This window comes from Stegostoma tigrinum, chromosome 1 (assembly GCF_030684315.1).
Source record: "Stegostoma tigrinum isolate sSteTig4 chromosome 1, sSteTig4.hap1, whole genome shotgun sequence".
Taxonomy (NCBI): domain Eukaryota; kingdom Metazoa; phylum Chordata; class Chondrichthyes; order Orectolobiformes; family Stegostomatidae; genus Stegostoma; species Stegostoma tigrinum.
This window is the reverse complement of record NC_081354.1, coordinates 13407847-13426480: the sequence shown is the minus strand read 5'-3', so window position 1 is coordinate 13426480 and position 18634 is coordinate 13407847. Positions and strand designations below refer to the sequence as shown.

Here is an 18634-nt window from a genome sequence, read left to right as displayed (position 1 = left end):
ACTGAGGTGATGGCAAGGTGATGTGTAATATTCACTGCCATTCTGTCTGGATCATTTTGACCAAACATCAAAATTAGTAAGTCGTGGTAATTTGTTTTCTTTGTTTCCTCCTTAGATGTCACTGACTATTAGGGGAACATGCAAAGCTGGCCCAATTCCTCCATTAATCGGGAACACAGAGCAACTTACAGCACAGACAGAGGCCACTCAGTCTGTTATATCTCTGCTGGTTCTTTGCAAGTGCAGTGCCCTTAAAACCACAACCTGCCTTTTGTCTGCAACATGACAAGAGTCTCACCATCAAGAGCCTGTTTTTAAAGGTTACAGTCAGCTTCCAGCACCTTTTCAAATAAAGCATTCCAAATACTGATTGCTCTGTGTAAAGAAAACAAAGTCTCATTTTTTGTCTAGACTGTTTGCCAACTAAGCTGTGTCCTCTAGTTATCGACCCACAAGTTAGAGAATAATTTTTCTTAATCTAGTCCACCAAAAACTGCTCATCATCTTCTAAACCACCTGAACACCACTTTTCTGGTTTCTCCGTTCTAATGTAGAACAGTCCTAACTTTTCTAACCTCATGTCATTAATGCTGAACTATAAATACCCATGACATCAGTGCAATATCAGAGAAAATTGCCAGCTAACCACAGGTGAGGTTATATCAGCACTGTTTTATTCACATGCACAATTTCTAACTGAAAAGAAACACCTTGCAGTTTCCACTCACACCGTACATGTAAAAAGTACATCATACATGTACATTTACTTACTAAATATCTATCACTATCCCCCACTAAAGTAACAATAACAACTCCATTCCTCCTGCCCCACGATATGCTTTGCTTTTGATCTTACCAACAAGGCAATTTACATACATATGACACACAAAATATGTCCAGATGCCCAGTAATGGCATCCATGACATTTTTTAAATTGACATCATAGAATCACTAAAGTTTGGAAGTAGGCCATTTGGCCAATTGAGTCCATACCTACCCACCGAAGAGCATCCCACCCAGACCAGACCCCTATCCCTGCATTTCCCATGGCTAATCTAGCTAGCCAATCCACCTAATCTGCACATCTTTGGACTGTGGAGGAAGATCAGAGCCCCTGGAGGGATCCCACACAGACACAGGAAGAATGTACAAACTCCACATAGATAGAGAGTCGCCTGAGGATGGGAATCGAACCCCAGTCCCTCGTGCTGTGAGGCAGCAGTGCCAACCACTGAGCCACCGTGCCACCCTAGACAAGACTAGAAGTGTAATTAGACACATCAGCATTGCTATTTAGCATCAGATCATATCGCCTGATTAAATGCAATCTCCATATTCCAAAAGGGATCAAAATGGTGAAACAGGGGGATGGAGATATGACTGTTTCATTTTCTGTACGGATGGATCAAACTACAGTGACTTGGAGGTCAGAGGATTATCTACTCAAGCAACCTTACAACTGATGGGAGGGAAGGACTGAAGTTAGTAGTCCCGTTGCAACAAAGCAATAAGTTACAATCACAACTAAAGGACAAATCCCCATGAAACAAATTTAGATACAAGCCGAAAATGCAACCACATCACTGTAAGCACCACATCTGAAAGCATGGCCAGAAGGCTATGGTAAGGTTCAAATTTCAGCTGCAATTGAACATTTGTCTTAAACATTTGAGGCAGAACAAAAAAGAACTGAAAAAGGCAGAGTTCAGGTGTATCCTTCATATTCCTTACAGGAGGGCAGCAATAGAATATTAGCATCTCCAAGCACATTCATACTCTACAGGTTCACATGTATTGAAGTTTCATACCATGTCAGGTTTGTCATTCATTCACTGGGATAGAGGTATCAGAGGCAAGACCAGAATATTACTGGCATCCTCAGTTGCCCTGCAAAGGTGGTGGTGGGTCTACAATTTGGCTGTTGCTGGCCTTTATCGAGTTTCGCAGCTAACTGAATGGATTGCTAGACCATTTCATTGAATACTTAAAATTCAGTTACCATGGAATAGACCAGAGCTTCCCACAGCTTCTTTCTCTACTAGACATGTGTGAAGTGTAGTATTTTACACCATGCTAGCAATGTTATAGTTACTTTTACTGAAACCAACATTTTTGTTCATTTTTCAGGATTTTTTTTGGATTGAATCCAAATTCTCCAGCTGTTACAGTGGGATTTGAACTCACCTTCTCCAGTTAGTGCACTATACCTATTCCTTTGTAAGTGTGAAGTTGTTTGTAGCCTACTCAGGGCCACTAGTGGGACCTAATGCATTCCAGTCACTTTGAAGTTTGCATCAATTTGAGCCAGGAGTGCTGTGCTGTGCAAGATGTCGGGGGAAGCGGTATTGCAGTGGTAACATCACTGAATAGTAATGCAGAACCTCACATCAATATTATGGGGCATCACCAGAAGTCACATGACACCAGGTTATGGTCCAAAGGGCTTATTTGAAATTACAGGCTTTTGGAGCGCTGCTCATTCAGCAAGTGAAGTCAGATGAAGGACTTTACTTGGAAAGCTCGTGATTTCAACCAAAACTGTTGTGACATCTGACTTCGTCAACTCCAGTTCCACACTGGCATCTCCACATTTGTGGCATCATGGCAGATGTTATAATTTGGAATCAGTGAAAGTCTATGCTAAAAAGAAAACTGGCCTCAGTGGTGATTCTGCAACCACTGTTGATTGTTACACAAACTAAATTAGCTCACTAATGTCCTCTAGGGAAGGAAGTCAGCCATTCTTACTTGGTCTGGCCTACATGATTGCCGGTCCACAGCAATGTGGTTGTCCTTTAACTCCCTTCTGGGTAATTAATATTGGGCAATAAATGCTGATCCAATACCCAGGGCCCAGGAACAACAGCGAATAGAAGAAATTCAATAGAAAATTTATTTAAGTAGGAGAAAGAAACCAATGAAGAGATGTGGTGGACGGGGACTGGGAGAAAGAAAGAACTGAAAAATACAAACTTAATTCATTAGAAGAGACCCCCCTGACATTTTGTTTAAAAACACCAATTCTAAATTTTAGAACTTTAATATAATCCTATTTCAAAACATAATCATAGAATCCCATGTTTAAAATAGATATCTCAAATTCCAAATTTTAAAAATTCAAAATATTAGGAACAATAATAGGCCATAATGTAAAAACCATGAATTAGCCTTTTTAAAAAATGTGACTCAATTTTTGAGGAAAGAAATGAAAAGTTTGATTGCCCGTGCATGTTTTGACTGCCAGAATTCAGCAGAATTAGTTACAACACAGCTGGTGAGATATGTTATTGAGGGTGAATGTTTCTACAGTTATAATACTGTACACTGAAAGCACCCATTACAGCACCATCTACAGGTCCAAAAGGTATTACATAGAATGTGGTGACCTACATATTTAATGTTAATACACTCCAGGATTACTTTCAAATTGTGCAAAGTAATTATGAAAGCAGAGAGACAGATTAGGTTTGAACTTGAGTTTCTTTCCAATTCAGGCCAAAAGGCTCGGAAATTGAAAAACTGAGGAACTGCAGCGCCACCATGGATGGGAGTGTATAATGCAGCGTGACAAATTTGCATGGAGAGTTTCCAAAATGAATTGGGACTAAAGAGTTTCAAATGGAGTAAGACTGCTGGATGTAAAAAAAAATTACAGATGATAAGAACAGAGCAATGACAAACTACGTGAGACTAAATTAATTTGTTCTTCAAAGGCCGAAAATTTAGCTTCAATTCCTGTCCAGCAAAAGATCACAGGATTTCTAACGAGAACATCCATATCCTACATCGTGCACAATTTAATTTTTAGACTTTGGATAACATGCAGACCAAAGTAGACTGCCTCAAAGAAAGCATTCTCTGACCGTCCATGTCAACTTGTGTGTTCACACCCAGATTTGCCTCAGGGCTGTTGATAATCACAATTGGATCTCTTAGACTTTTGCCTCATCAATGCGCTACTTCTTTCTAAAAGGTGCACCGTGCTGATTGCTTCGGCCTCTAGGGAGGACCTGTGTCGAATAAAGAAACGGCTGAGCAGAGTGCAATTTTCTTACTTTCCATCACCGCAGTCGTCTGTCGGTGCAAGTCTTCAGAGCTTTGAAGAACATCTGATCTTCAATTATAGCACAGTGCCCCGTGTAAAGCCCACGGATATTCTCCAGAGTAAAATGATGGATGAATTAATGACACAATGTGAAGGATAGAAAAGTAGGTCAGCCTGCTGAACGCTATGCTGTACGTTTTCCTTCGCTGTTGCTCTATGAGATGGACTGTCCAGCTGGGCAAGTGCTTATGTACAGAACAGCATCATCTGGAAACGTACTCGAATTGAAGACATGATTCCATCTGTCCGTTTGTTTTAAAGATTGGGAACTTGCAGAGTCCACTACCAGGGTTTGCCTCGTCAAGACAACCCTTATCTAATTGTCTTGTCTCAAATTTGGGAATCAGCGATCAATGTGTTTTCCTTGATTATCAACATACATCACCTAATGTGCTGTTCCCCACCTTCTGGGAGCGGTAACACATTATCATACTGTCACACAGAAACAGCATGTTCAGCACATTGATATTCATTTATTTATAAGGAGTGTGGGGGAGAGGGGTAAAGAGAGAAACAAACATAAGCAACCAATTCCTAATCCAAAAAGTTAATTTCTGCAACCACACCCTCGCCTTCCAATCCTACCTCTCTTATACACATTGTTCCAAGAGTTCTGAATTACGGTCAGCGGCCGTTCCTCCTGCTGAATGGCATCTCAGCCCATGCAATCTGGATCATTAGAGTATGCAAGTGTCAGAAAAGAAAAAAGTTTTGTATTTATGAAGTCCCTTCCACAACCAAGAGACATCTCAGAGATAGTAGGAACTGCAGATGCTGGAGAATCCGAGATAACAAGGTGGGGAGCTGGATGAACACAGCAGGCCAAGCAGCATCTCAGGAGCAGGAAAGCTGACGTTTCGGGTCTGGACCCCCAGATTCGAAATGTCAGCCCTTCCTGTTCCTCCGATGCTGCTTAGCCGGCTGTGTTCATCCAGCTCTACACCTTGTTAAGTAAGAGACATCTCAGATGCTTTACAGTCAGTGAAGTACTTTTGGACGCGCAGTCCTTGTTGGAATGTATGAAATTTCACAGCCCAGCTCCCACAAACAGCAAACTGAAATTAACCTGCCTGTGTGAGGTTGGCTGAGGGTTTATGTATTGTCCAGTCCATTGGGGATAGCCCCTCTGTTTTTCTTCCGCAAGGATCCTGCGGCACTATCTGAGGGGGCGAATGTCCATTTTGCCCATTCCCCGAGTGTTGCACTCAGGTGTCAGACTTGCATTTTGTGCTTAACGCCTGGAACTGGGAGTTGAACGCACAACTTTCTGGCTCTACATAAAAGAGCGCCCCGAGTGGACTACAAAGGAGTCTGCCAGATTTTTTCTGCTCACCCGAGGGTTGAGAAGTGGCGCGGTTGCTGAAGTGAGAACTCACGGAGCTCAAGAAAATTAATTGGAAGGTAAACTGAATTTACAAAACGGTTTACATAATAGCTTTCCAGACAGATTACACACTTAATTTTATTTACAAGGTTTATTCTGTTTCTGCTATGCAGGGAAGTTGATAATTAGTATTTGTTTCGGCATCGGCTCTTTTCCATAAGAATTAGAACGGCTCAGCCAGATTAGGTTTTAGAATAAAAGGGGAGTTTCTGAAGCGCACTGAACGCAACTAGTGTCAAGGTTTAACATCCCAGGATACTAATCTGCTCTGGATGTAGTTGTTCTTTTATTAAAAGATAAAATTTGTTCTCAAGCCACTGGCTCCATCATGCTGCCCAATAATCTTGGCAGTCCAATATCTCATTGACCTACTTGACCTTAAATAGATCTGACATTACAAAGCCTGCCAACCATAATGCAAGAAAACAAAGTGTGAAGCTGGATGAACACAGCAAGCCAAGCAGCATCTCAGGAGCACAAAAGCTGATGTTTCAGGCCAAGACCCTTCATCAGAGAGCTCTCTGATGTAGGGTCTAGGCCTGAAACAACAGCTTTTGTGCTCCTGAGATGCTGCTTGGCCTGCTGTGTTCATCCAGCTTCACACTTTGTTATCTTGGATTCTCCAGCATCTGCAGTTCCCATTATCTCTGATCTCCAACCACAATGCAGGAGTGCGATGGAATATTCCCCATTTGTCTGGATGAGTGTAGCTCCAGCACCAGTCAAGAAGCTTAACACCAAAATAGTCCACTTGATTGGCACCCCATCCTGACACATTCATTCCCTCCACCACCAATACATAGTAGGAGCCACACGTACCATCTGCAAGATGCGCCATAAAAATTTGTCAAGGGTCCCTGGAAACCATTAAACCATTGAAACTAATGACCTCCATTATTTAGAATGTCACAGGCTGCAACTGCATGGGAACACCACCAGGCTCCCTTCCTAGCCACACGCTGACATGGAAGGGCTTCGTTTCTCCTTCATTGTGCCTGCTCAGAATTCCAGCATTTCTTTCCTAAATGCACAATGGACATCCCTGTCACAACAAGGAGAGCAGCGTTTCATGCAGCTCGTTCACTGCCACTTTCTCAATGGTGATTAGGGATGGGCCATAAATGCTGGTGAAACCAATGACACCCAGGAATGAATAAATTAAAAAAAACTACAGTTGCTAAAACAATTTTGCCTTCTTTGAAAAAAAATTCTCTGTTGAAGCACAGCCATTTCTGCATGCCAGGGAAAGTCTACATTTCAGTATTCACTGCAGCTGCTGAAGTCTGAAACACTAGCAATGTGTTTTTAGACTTGTAACATTACAATAAGACACACCTGCTGGCAGATGTATCACTAATGAGTTGAATATGTATCCCTGTCTGTGCCTTTCCTTTGACCAGGTACAAGAATCTGCATTTGAAATGAGAAAGGAACTGCAAGATCAGTTCTATGAGTTGAAACATGTTTTTCCTAGTTCATCTGTTCAATCAAGTGTCAATGAGGGGTGCTTACTATCAGAAAGAGAGCCAATCAAAGGGATCCACCTAAAAGAAGCAGCAGCCTGTATTGGAAAGCCAAGGGCCCTTCTCCCTCTCCAACATCATTCAACTAAAGATAACACTGTGTAGAGCTAGATGAACACAGGAGGCCCAGCAGCATCGGAGGACCCTTTAAGGGTCTAGGTCCAAAACGTCAGCCTTCCTGCTCCTCTGATGCTGCTTTACCTGCTGTGTTCATCCAGCTCTACACCTTGTTATCTCAGATTCTCCAGCATCTGCTGTTTCTACTATCTCTCATTCAACTGAATTCGGTTTTTGTTTTCATAGTCAGAACACCACAGGCAATGGCCCCGTGGCATTACCGCTACACTATTAATTCAGAAACTCAGCTAATATTCTGCAGACCTGAGTTCCAATCCCACATGGTGGAGTTTGAATCCTCAAAATGTATCTAGAATTAAAGGTTTACTGATAACCATAAAATCCATCTGCCTTGCCTATGTCATTCAGGGAAAGAAATCTGCCATTTGTACCTGCTCTGGCCTACATGTGATTCTAGATGTACACTTAAAAATGGCCCAGAGTCGGGATGAAGGTCAGCATAATTGCTGGGGAGTTTGACAGGAGCTACCTACCTTCATTCCTAACCCTCCAGTTGATTTGATATTCTGTGCATTCTGGAACAGTGATGGAACTTCCAAAACTCAGATCACAACTTGCATTGATTTCGTGCCTTTAACACAGTTGAAAAGTCCCAGACAGAGGCAATTCCTGCAGAGAAAAATCCAAATCACGGAGGCTGTGGGGAGGAGGAATGTCAGCCTATACACGTTTTGTTGACTTGGTGAAGAAACATGCCGTTGCAAAATGATTGTGTCCTTTTGCACCTTGCAGCATTGTGCTGATCAATATGTTGACATTCCAGTTGTCACTTTAAAGGATGATTATTGGAAGTTACCTGGATCTACTACAGCAGAGATTGACAATGATGGTGTTGTTTTCACATCAGACTGCAGGTTATGAAATGAATGAGCAGCAAAAAAATCAACACAACCTCTGCTTACTTTTAAAGCAGTTTGATGGAATGGTGGTTAACAAATCAACACCATGTAAAGGGAGGTCAACAACATATACTGACCTCCCCAAGAGCAAGTATTTGCATGCCACTTGCACCTGCAGTTATATAGCACCATTCCAAATATTAAACCACCCACAGCACTTCACAAAGAGTTATTAGACATGTAGGTAGGCAGAATCTTTGTGGGAGACAGATTTTAGGGGACCAACTCAAGGGAATAGAGTAATGGAGAGGCTAGCAGAGGACCCTCCAGAGATTAGGGTTTATATAGCTCGAGGCATGTCCTCCAAAGATGAAGCAATGAAGTCAGGCATATGAAAGGTCCACACTGGAGGGATACAGAGATGATAAGGGGTGGTAAGGCATTTGGAGAATGAAGGTAAGAGAAGAAAATTTGAAAACAAGGGTGAGACTATTAACACTGAGCCATTATCCATCCAGCAGTCAATTACAGTCATAAGTTCAGTTTAATATTTCTGTGGCCAGGAGGTTAATTTAAAACAGACAACAGACGTTTAGTGCTCACAACCTGCATAATAAGGTAGTGGCTGAGATAAGGTTCTAATCCCGTAAAAATGCTGGCAAATACTTGGGAGTGCACAGAAGAGCACATTAATGAGTATTATCCATTAATAAATAAGTAATTATTGAAGATATTTTACATTTCTGCATGAGTGTTGGGCATGGTGAGCTACAAGTGGTATTGAAACAATTGAGGATGAAGTCTTAGCCGGTTCAAAGTTTCAATTGATCCAGCCACCATACAGCAGTAGTCAACAAAGCCAATTAGATTTGGCCCGTTCCAGTCAAAATGATAGATTATGAGGCAGAGAACAAAGCCACAGTCAAACTATGTGGTCAGATTGAGCCTTGGTCCTGCACTCAGATCAGCACCCAACAGCTGGAGGCAATGCAGAAAAGACCCACCTGACTGATCTCAGTGGGAAGAGACCAGGGCAAATGGGTGAGTTGTGGGGTTTGTCAGGCTAAGCAGCAAGCTAAGAGGTGAGGGCAATAATTTAGAAATGGGAGTAGAGAAATAAATCCAGAGTATTGCATTAAAGCAAGCTACATGGGTAGGAAAAGCGAACACAGGCTCAAACGGGCAAAGAGCATATTGAGGACTGATATCAGAACTGAATTCTTCACATAGAGTAATCAATACAGGCAAGAATTTCACAGAATGAATAGTAGAGAAAAAACGTCCTCGAATTCTTTAAGGAACTATTGGATCCTACAAAGAACTGGGTTCTACTATAAAGAATAGTCATGGCACACAATGACAATCATGTGAATTTATGAATTACAAATGCAAAAAAAGTAAAATACTGCAATAAAATATGATGAAGTTCGATATTAATATTTCAACACGTCTATGAGCAGCTCTACAGACTCTATATACTTGGGGACAAGCAAGATTCTGCTGCTACTAATTGAGATCCATTTTAAACAAACTCCTCAACTATTATACTGTAGCAGAAAAATGTGATAGTGCTTTGTGTTAATGGGATATACACAACCACTTAAACCAAATGGAACCGGTAAATGATTCATTCATTATCATTGTGATTGTCAATGCCACTGTTATAACAAATCCCAGCAGTGTTCAAGGATCATTTTAAATCTACTTCAGGGATTTTTAATACAAATCCAGAGGAGAATTTCCAACTTCCGACTGACGCTGCCTACATCCGAACCTATGATATGATAATGAAATGAAAAGTGTTGTGATGTTATCTTTTCTTAACCACAATAACCTGTCTAGTCTGGAAACACCAGGTGTTTGGAAATTTTTTGACTCATAATAATGTCCTTGATGCCATCTTAGCATGGCAGTGCAAACACAGAATGTATCATATTTGGATGTGATTTATAATGTTTTATCACTTTTAATTCCAGGTTTATATTTGTATCTACATGTTTTCCAATTCAGATACATCAGTCTTAAGACATTCTAACCCTACTTTATAATCCAGAAAATTCCAAAATCCAGATAGGATTTGCCTCAGCTATTCTAGATTGCAAAGGTTAAATCATATAACATTAACAACTGGGTGACACCTGTTGAGTTTAGAAGTGTATTTACATTGAAAATACAGCTTGTGATTCCAATTAAGTTGCAGCAGGGGCTCAAATGCCATTAATAACAAAATGGTTATTTCATGATGCAAAAAAAATTTCCCTGGCCTGTAAAACATCATTGGTTTAGACTTCTCAGAGGATGCTGGCATTTGTGGCTGTGTTAACTCTGAAATGACCTGCTCCCACTTGTTCACTTTCATGTCTACAAGCAAAATCAGGTAAATCAACAAAATCAGTTGTTTATAGAGTGGATAACCGTAGAATTATACATCTGCTCTCCTCTAATATTACACTGCTTACACTGAATTGCTGGGTTGCCTCAAATGCTCCCATACAGCATTTTTCAGATCATTATCACATTGCTGATGTGGGACCTTACTGTACGCAACCTGGCTGACATGTTTTCCACAATACACCAGGGACTACATTTCACATTGACTTAATTAGTTGTGAAGTGGATTATGATGTCCTGTATGATGCGGTATAAAGATCATTTCTAATGTTTAGACTTTGCCAATATTCTGCTTCACATTAGGACAAAGAGGTTAGGAAGAATTTCTTTACTCAGACAGTGGTGAGAATGTAGCACTCCCTGTCATCATGAGGCAGACAGCATTGATTGATACATTTAAGGCAGAGCTTCCCAAATTTGTTCCCACCGTGAACCTGATTCGAGGCTTGGAAGTGTTCCAAGCTGTTTGAGCAGGAAGTCAGCTGTACAGCTGTTATAACTTGGTCAGAGCTCTATAGTGACCAGTTCTGCCTCAGAGCTTGCAACCTCAAATTTTAGATCATGAGCCCATTTGGGGCTCTGATCTCCACTTTGACTTAATGGAATGACTGAACATCCTTGAAGAATAGACAAATAGAAGGATTTGTCACCTCTGCAGCAGAGTGGGAAGAGACTGGTGGAGTTTAATTTATGGAATGTCACATAGAAAACATTTACAAGGCAGAATCAAGCCAATGTAATTCTTGTTCAAGGAGTGGAAGGCACAGCCTCAGATTGGAAGAGTGGATCAGAACTAAGACGATTAGGAATTTCTTTGGCAAGGGAGTGTGGGGAATGGGTCGGGGGAGGGGGTGCGTGGTGAAACGGTGAATCTGCAGAAGCCATTGCTGCAGAAAGCTGTAGAAGCCAAGTCATTGACTGTCTTTTAGACCAGAGATAGGTAGGTTCTGGATTTGCGAAGGGATCAAAGGGTGATGGGAAGAAGGAAGGAGAATGGGGTTGAGAAATATATCAGCCATGATCGAATGGTGGGGTAGACCCATTGAGCCAAATTGCTAATTCTCTCCCACATCTTATGGTCCTAAATTCCCAGATCCACTTTCCTGAGATGAATAAGTGTGTCGCACAGAACTGAAAGGAGCATGAATGAAGTTTAAATTTGCATTCACCATAAATTGATTGACCTGAGCACATTTTGATGCTCTTCTTTTATTACTGATTCACCAACAAATCAATACCAACCAATGTTTCAAATCTGCACAAAACCCAATCAGAACAAACCAATGAATAAGAAATATGAGCACAAGTAGGGTTGAGTTGCATGGGCCAGATTATAAGAATCACAGGTTAGACAATACATTTACCATACATTGTATTATTTCTGACAAGAAGAAGAGCTATCACTTTTAAAAAAGAATCAATGCTTTCAAGATGAAGAGACACAGGTTAGGTAAAGGGTACTTCAATATTGAAACTACAGATTGCTGTCCAGCATAGCACACATGCACCTCCACCCTTAAACACACTGAAAGGCAGACATTATAACCAAAGATGATTTGTGGTAACAAAAGAATTGATTAAAAAAAAACATTCTCGCTAATTTGTTAAACAAAAACTTTTTTTGGAGCAATAGGTTATTTAGGAAGCAGTGCTCTTAAAACTTCCCTTTCACTGTTTGTTTATAGATGCTAATGAAATTAAGACAACGTCTGCTCAGCAGGCCGCTAAATAATTTGTAGACAATGAAATATATGACATTTATTCTAACACATGGATTGTGTGGAGGTGTTCCTACTCTATAAAACAAAGAGACTCCATTTCGAAGCACAGTAGTTATATTTGGCCCATGTTTAGTTTTTGATGTTTTGTATGTTTTTAGCTGTAGATCTTACGGATGCCTCAGCAATCGCAATTTCATAACCAGAAATTTACACATGCAATTTGGAAAAATGAAGGACCGAAGTATTGACAATTTATTAGAAAAATCAAACCTACTAAAATTAAACAATAAATGAAATGAATGCCATTATTTGCTAATGTTGTACCTTCCTTTAGAAAGACAAGTTAATTTTCTTATTAAGAAATGTGTAATATTTCAAAATTGTCTCCCTGTCATTCATTTGCATTGAACAAACTTGTGCTTCCTTTTTGTTCAGGCTTTTTTTTGTAAGGGCTAAACAGACTACTGACTTGATGCAGCAATCTAACCTATAGTGACTAAAAAGTCAAAGCTTTGTAAAAGTTTTCAGACATCATGAACTGGTACGATTTCCATGGCAATGCCAGCCAGTCTGCACTTTCCTCATATAGTATAAACAATGCTTTGGAGTTTCTTGCAAATTGTCCTGATGAGCACAAGATGAAAGATTTCAACAAGATGTGAGCAATATACAAGTACTACTGTATGACAACTAGAATGTCATTTAATTGTACAATAATTTTTAAATGCGAAAGACAGCCCACTTAACAACTAGCTTATGGCATTTACCCATAGCAGAAAGATAGTTTTCAACTGTCTGATTAACTACTTTAACTATTGACATAGTTATGTTGACAATAGATCAATTCCAATAGATACAAAGCCACACATTGTGGAATTAGTTTTACCTGTAAGCATGTGGGCTAAGGGTTATGTCCACATTTCTGATGTCACAAAAACAAAATGATAAAAAAACTTTGTTTGACAGGGTAGACATTTCAGTTACACATAAATATGCATAATTGACGTGTGTACTACATTGCTATGGGTACAATATTATGCAGATATTGCTTGTTTAAAAATAATAGACGCCAACCTGCAAGACGAGTGGGTTAAGTAGTTACATACAAATGTCACTAATTGAGGTTACTACCACTGTCTTAACTAATTACTCCAAGAAAGGTATTCATTAGTATGCTAGTCACCAAATGTGGTATGGCTGTAACCAACTTCAGAACTTCCTTGTGTGTGTACTATCTGCCTCACCCTTTGGTAAAGTTAAGTGCAGATTGCAGCCTCTCAGGTTAGAGGTAGAAAGGGTCATGGAAAGATTTACAAGAGCAGCCAGGGAATTCTTCCTGGTAGCGTTGGCCAATATTTATTACTCAATCAACATCAGTGAGAGAGATTATCTGATTAGAATCACAATGTCATTTCTTGGACTCTTGCTAAGTGCCAGTGGCAGGTACCATCGTGAAAACCGAGATAATCACCATACACGACTAACACATTAAAGTGGGGCTTTAAATGGGGCTTCAAACATTGTGAGATCATGAAAGACTTTACAGATACAATTCCTCTTCTTTAACGGGGCCAACCAACAATGCAGCATTTCCTTAAACTGACAATCATTGTTGATGATAAATTGCAGCAACAAAACTAGAACATAAAACAATATGGTCCAGGTGTGTCATCACAGTCTGTAAAGCAGGCAGTATCTAGGATCATTTTAGATGGCAACTCAAGAGTTCACTGACAAAGAACTAGAGATGAGCTTATCCTCTACAAACGAGTGCAGCTTTCAATACAACATTTCAACAACGCTGTTTAACATGGATCAGAAAGCTTTCAGTAGTTTATAGTGCTAATTTCTCTCATGCTCTCCTCTCCACCATGCCAATGCAGTACAAAGTATTCTCTCAACTTTCCAGCTTCATAGCTTGAGAGCACTGTGACTCAAAGAAAAAGGACAGTGGAACCACTATCTACCGATCGGCCACACATAATTTTTCTGATTTTTTTTCCGTTTATTCATAACTAATTAAAAATAATTGGTCCATTCTGCTGCGCTGGCTCTTTCAAATTCGTATTGAATTAGTCCCATTCCCCCATCCTGTTCCGATAGCCGTTACTCTCACCACCTTTAAGCATAAACTCAATTTAATACTGAAAGTTACCACTGTACCTGCCTGACCACCCGCCCAGACCATGTCAATTTACAGATTAGCTACTAACCCGTGTTCGGCAAATATTCTTTCCTCCTCTTTAATCTCGATCATAGAATTTTACGTTACAGAGCGCGACCCCGTGGATCTATTGAACCGGTTACATCAAAGGGGTCTCCACTCAGCTCATTTCTTTTGCTCAACTTGCCCATTCAGCAAATGCCAAAACCTCTCAGGTTCTGTCGTAAGAACCATTTCCTTGTTATTCACCCCCAAGAAAGAGTTTTTTAAAAAAGTTATTTTGAAAAAGAAAAGTTCCCTTGCTTTCGTTTACAAAGCAGATCAATGTGGGGAAATAAAGTTGCCAAATCGAAGTGGGCAATCGACGAATGCTCGGGTTCCACGTTACTTTCACGCAAACCGCACTGTATTCAAGCCTGGTACAGCTGTCGCCCAACTGGGACAGAGGCGAGTGGTCAAGACGGGTGGCAGCGATCCTCAAGCTTCTTTCTGTCGGAGCGCAGCTTGGGCAGAGGAAGAGTGACACACACACACACACACACATGGCAGGTTCAGGAGGTGAGGGTGAGGGGGTCAGGGTCCAGCAGAGGGAGCCCTCGCCACGCCTAAAGGCGGCTGACTGGGCGCAGGGACCCGTCGTGTTTCCAGGTACGGTACCAGCGCTGGGCGCCGGCTCTGCTCAGGACAACAGCCTAGGGCTGGCAGGTAACAGTGCTGCCAGGGGTTCGAATCCTACACGCGCCCCTGGTCGACTCGTCCCCCTCAGATTCTCTGCAGCACCAACAAATAGAATACCTCACATAGATGAAACAGAAAGTTAACAACCAGAATCTGAAGAAATACCCAAGGTTAAATAACTCTGTACCCAAAGCCAAAGAAAATTAGTTTTTTTTTGGGGGGGCAAAAGTTGCCACTCAAGAGTAAGTCAGAATAACCTCTTGGAAGTCAGGGAGGGTAAAACTTTTTGAATGACAGCCCCGGATTCAGTTGTTGGGTGGGGGGGGGGGAGATGGGGTGGGAATGAGAAAAAAAGTTTGGTTCCTTTTCTGTTTTACCTGCAATAGTTTCTTCTCCAGCTTTCTCTCCTTTTCGGCCCTTTCTCCCTCTGCCCTTTCCTTTGCCTCTCTTATTCTTTCCGGGCATTTCTCTTCGGGATTCTCCTTGTAGTTTTGAGTGTATTGTATGTGGAAATTAAAGAGGTTCTACCGGGCTGAGGATATCCCTTCAAACGAGAAAAGTTCAGGCAGGTAGCTGGAGCAGGAGCCGGGTTCGGTGGGCGCGTTGTCCTATGCGCTTCTCGGAATGTCCGGCTGTCTTTAACTTTCTTGTGGAGCCGGACGCACTGAATGAACTTTTTTTTTACTCCCAAGTCTTGCAGTTTAAGCGGAGATTCATCCGCCCACATAACCGCTTGCCCCTCCCTCTCTTTGACACTTTTTTAAATAAACCTTACAGGGATTGGGAAGAGGGCGTTCATCTCTCAATTTACCCTGTGTGTTTTTTTTTCAGTTAAAAAAATGTTTCTTTACAAATTGAAAGATGTACAGTGACTAATCAGTATTCGCCCTCTTTGATTTCAACACAGACTCACCTTAATGTACCTTCAGGGCTGGAGTTCAGCCTCACATACAAAGACAGAGAGAGAAATTATATAAAACGGGTGAAAGTTTGGGGAAACATAAGCTTCTGAGGAAGGGTCACTCGACCCGAAACGTTAACTCTGACTTTTCTTCACGGATGCTGCCAGACTGCTGAGCTTTTCCAGCAATTCCTGTTTATGTTTTTGATTTACAGCATCCGCAGTTCTTCCAGTTTTCATAAAGATACTTCCCACCAGCCACGTGAATCCAGGGCATCATTCAGAAGGGGTCGGATAAAAATTTTTGCTTCTCACCCCAACCCTAAACCACCACCCCCCCAACCCAGTCTTGAAGGTAGAAACACACCCAGTGAAATTCAAATCCCTTTCAGTTAATGAAAACAGAAGTTGCTAGTAAAACTCAACAGGTCTGGCAGCATCAGCGGAGAGAAATCAGAGTTAACGTTTCGGGTCCGGTGACCCTCCTTCAAAACAGGCTGCTGTGCAACATGCTGGGGACATGGTGGTTACGGCTGGGTTCAAGCCCTTGTGATTAACGTAGGGGCTCTGCGTATTGGTCTGATTGCTGATTCTCTGGGAGATCATATCTGTCCCAGAGATTTTTTGACCAGTTTAAGCAGAGAACAGCAAATGAAAAAAAAAATCGCCTTTCTTTCACATGGCAAGCCGGGATAAAGTTTGTGTTTGCTTTGGCGTTTATTGGAACTGTTAATGGAAATGGTACCTTGAAAACAGTGCATTTTTTTCCCCAAAAAGTTGATGTTTAGCGTTATTCGACGTGGGCATTAACAAGACCCCGCTTCCTGCACTGGGGAAGCATAAACATAAACTTGGCCATAGATTAATTTCCCCCAAAATAGCCGGTTTCCCAACTATAAAAAAAAGTTAACATCTGTGATTATACTGACGCCATGTGAGATGACATCACCAGTTCCTGCACTAGAAAGTATTCAGCTTCCAGACCCCAAGCTTTAGTTTAGTTTGTTATTGTTGTTATTAGATAGTTTGGCATTGATAGAAGAAAACAGGAAAATTAGGGAGTTTTGATAAACTCTTCTGCCCACTCACTGGTTCGGATTCTTTCCTGAGTGAAAACAACTCATCACGCCATCAGATGACTCTTTTCCAGGGTACCCACATGTTGATGCAAATAAAAAAAAGGGATATCCCTCTTTAAATAGACAGTAGGGAAATTTCCAAGACTTACTGCTGGAGGTTTGAGGAGGTCGGATGGTGTGAATTGAATGGGCCACCTGAAAACTTCCCTCTGGAGTCCCACCAAAGGATAACTCACTTTCTCATAGCCCATTGACTGAAGCTGTTGGTTGTCTGAATTTAGATGTCCACATTTTGGTGGTTGCCCAATGAATGCAAGCCTTACTTTCCTTGGCATGTCTTAATTGATGCAAGGAGAGATTCTAACTCTCTGGAGTATCTCCAAATGCATTCAATTAAATAGAAAGTCCTATGCAGGTCTTATTAAAGCTGCTACACATTTCACACCAGTATTCTAAAAGGATGTGGAGAGCCAGGCAAATAACATTTTGAAAGATGCCCTGGTTTCCAGGATCTGGGCCTTTCCCTTGACCTGCTTTTTGGATGTTCCCACATGTTGATGCAAATAAAAAAAGTTGGGATATCCCTCTTTAAATGGACAGTAGGGTAATTTCCAAGACTTACCGCTGGAGGTTTGAGGAGTCATTTCATGTGTCTGCATTTTTACAAACAACATTGAGAAGCTTTACCTGTGTTTCAGAGATTCGAGTGAAATCACACACCCAATAATTTTTCACTTTTATTTACTAATCTGAAATCAAATCAAACACATTTAGGAATCTCAGTTAGCCCCCTCTGAAATAAAAACAGAAGTTGCTGGAAAAGCTCAGCAGGTCTGGCAACATCTGTGAAGAAAAATCAGAGTTAACGTTTCAGGTCCGATGACCCTTCCTCAGAACTTCACAGATGCTGCCAGACCAGCTGAGCTTTTTCAACAACTTCTGTTTTTGCTCCTGATTTACAACATCTGTAGTTCTTTCAGTTTTCATTAAGCTACCTCTGATATTCGTTAATGCTTTGGACAAATGATCTGGATACCATTCCTGCAAACTCCAAATGCCATTTATTCAGTATGTTCGACATCATCACCAAGTTTTATCTTTTATGTTTTGGATTTGGTAGGTGGTTTTACAGCCATACATCTCTCCTGCTGTTAATTGGTACCATTTAGTCAGCGCTGGAGACCAGCATAGGTACACACAGCTTTGAATACACAAGTAGCTGGGTTCTTTCATAACCAGCAAGTCCTGGATGTGGGCTTGAACCTCATCGCTTCTTGTTCTGAGACGGGAAAATTACCACTGAGGCAGCCCAGCTGCTTTATGGAACTCATTGTGTGGCAGTATATACCATGGCCAAAAGACTTCCTGCTTTCCTCCTTTGTGAACTGTGACTGAATATATCGCAATACTTGCTAAATGGGTAACAGGGACATAGTGATCAAATCTTTGCAACTTAGGGGCCATTGCTTTAGACAGATATAATTTCCTGGCAGCTATTAGACATGTTGATCAATTAGCAGTCAGTGGAGAAAACAACCATCCACAGCACTGACCATTATCAACTCAGCAATCGGATAAACAATAATGTACCACCTGAACTGAAAACCCAAGCAGCTTTCAGTTGCTTTTCCTTTGGTAACCGGTTAACTACATGCAGCTTGGGTGGAACTGAGGAGTAATTACTTATGCACTTTTACTTAAAATCATAGCA

The 18634-nt window shown here is 41.2% G+C and overlaps 1 protein-coding gene across 6 annotated transcripts in view; it reads right to left on the bottom strand.

Moving 5' to 3' along the window:
- Window positions 1-18634, bottom strand: part of nrg1 (neuregulin 1) — a 741182-nt gene that overhangs the window by 164898 nt on the left and 557650 nt on the right. For 3 of the 6 annotated variants that reach the window (XM_059652805.1, XM_048529318.2, XM_059652817.1), the window contains exon 1: window positions 15321-15593. The exons of the other annotated variants lie outside the window; for them this stretch is intronic. In XM_059652805.1, the coding sequence (XP_059508788.1) occupies window positions 15321-15408 (88 nt within the window). In that variant the 5' untranslated portion in view covers window positions 15409-15593. Of the gene's footprint in view, window positions 1-15320; window positions 15594-18634 lie in introns of those variants that run through there. 6 annotated transcript variants of the gene reach the window in all.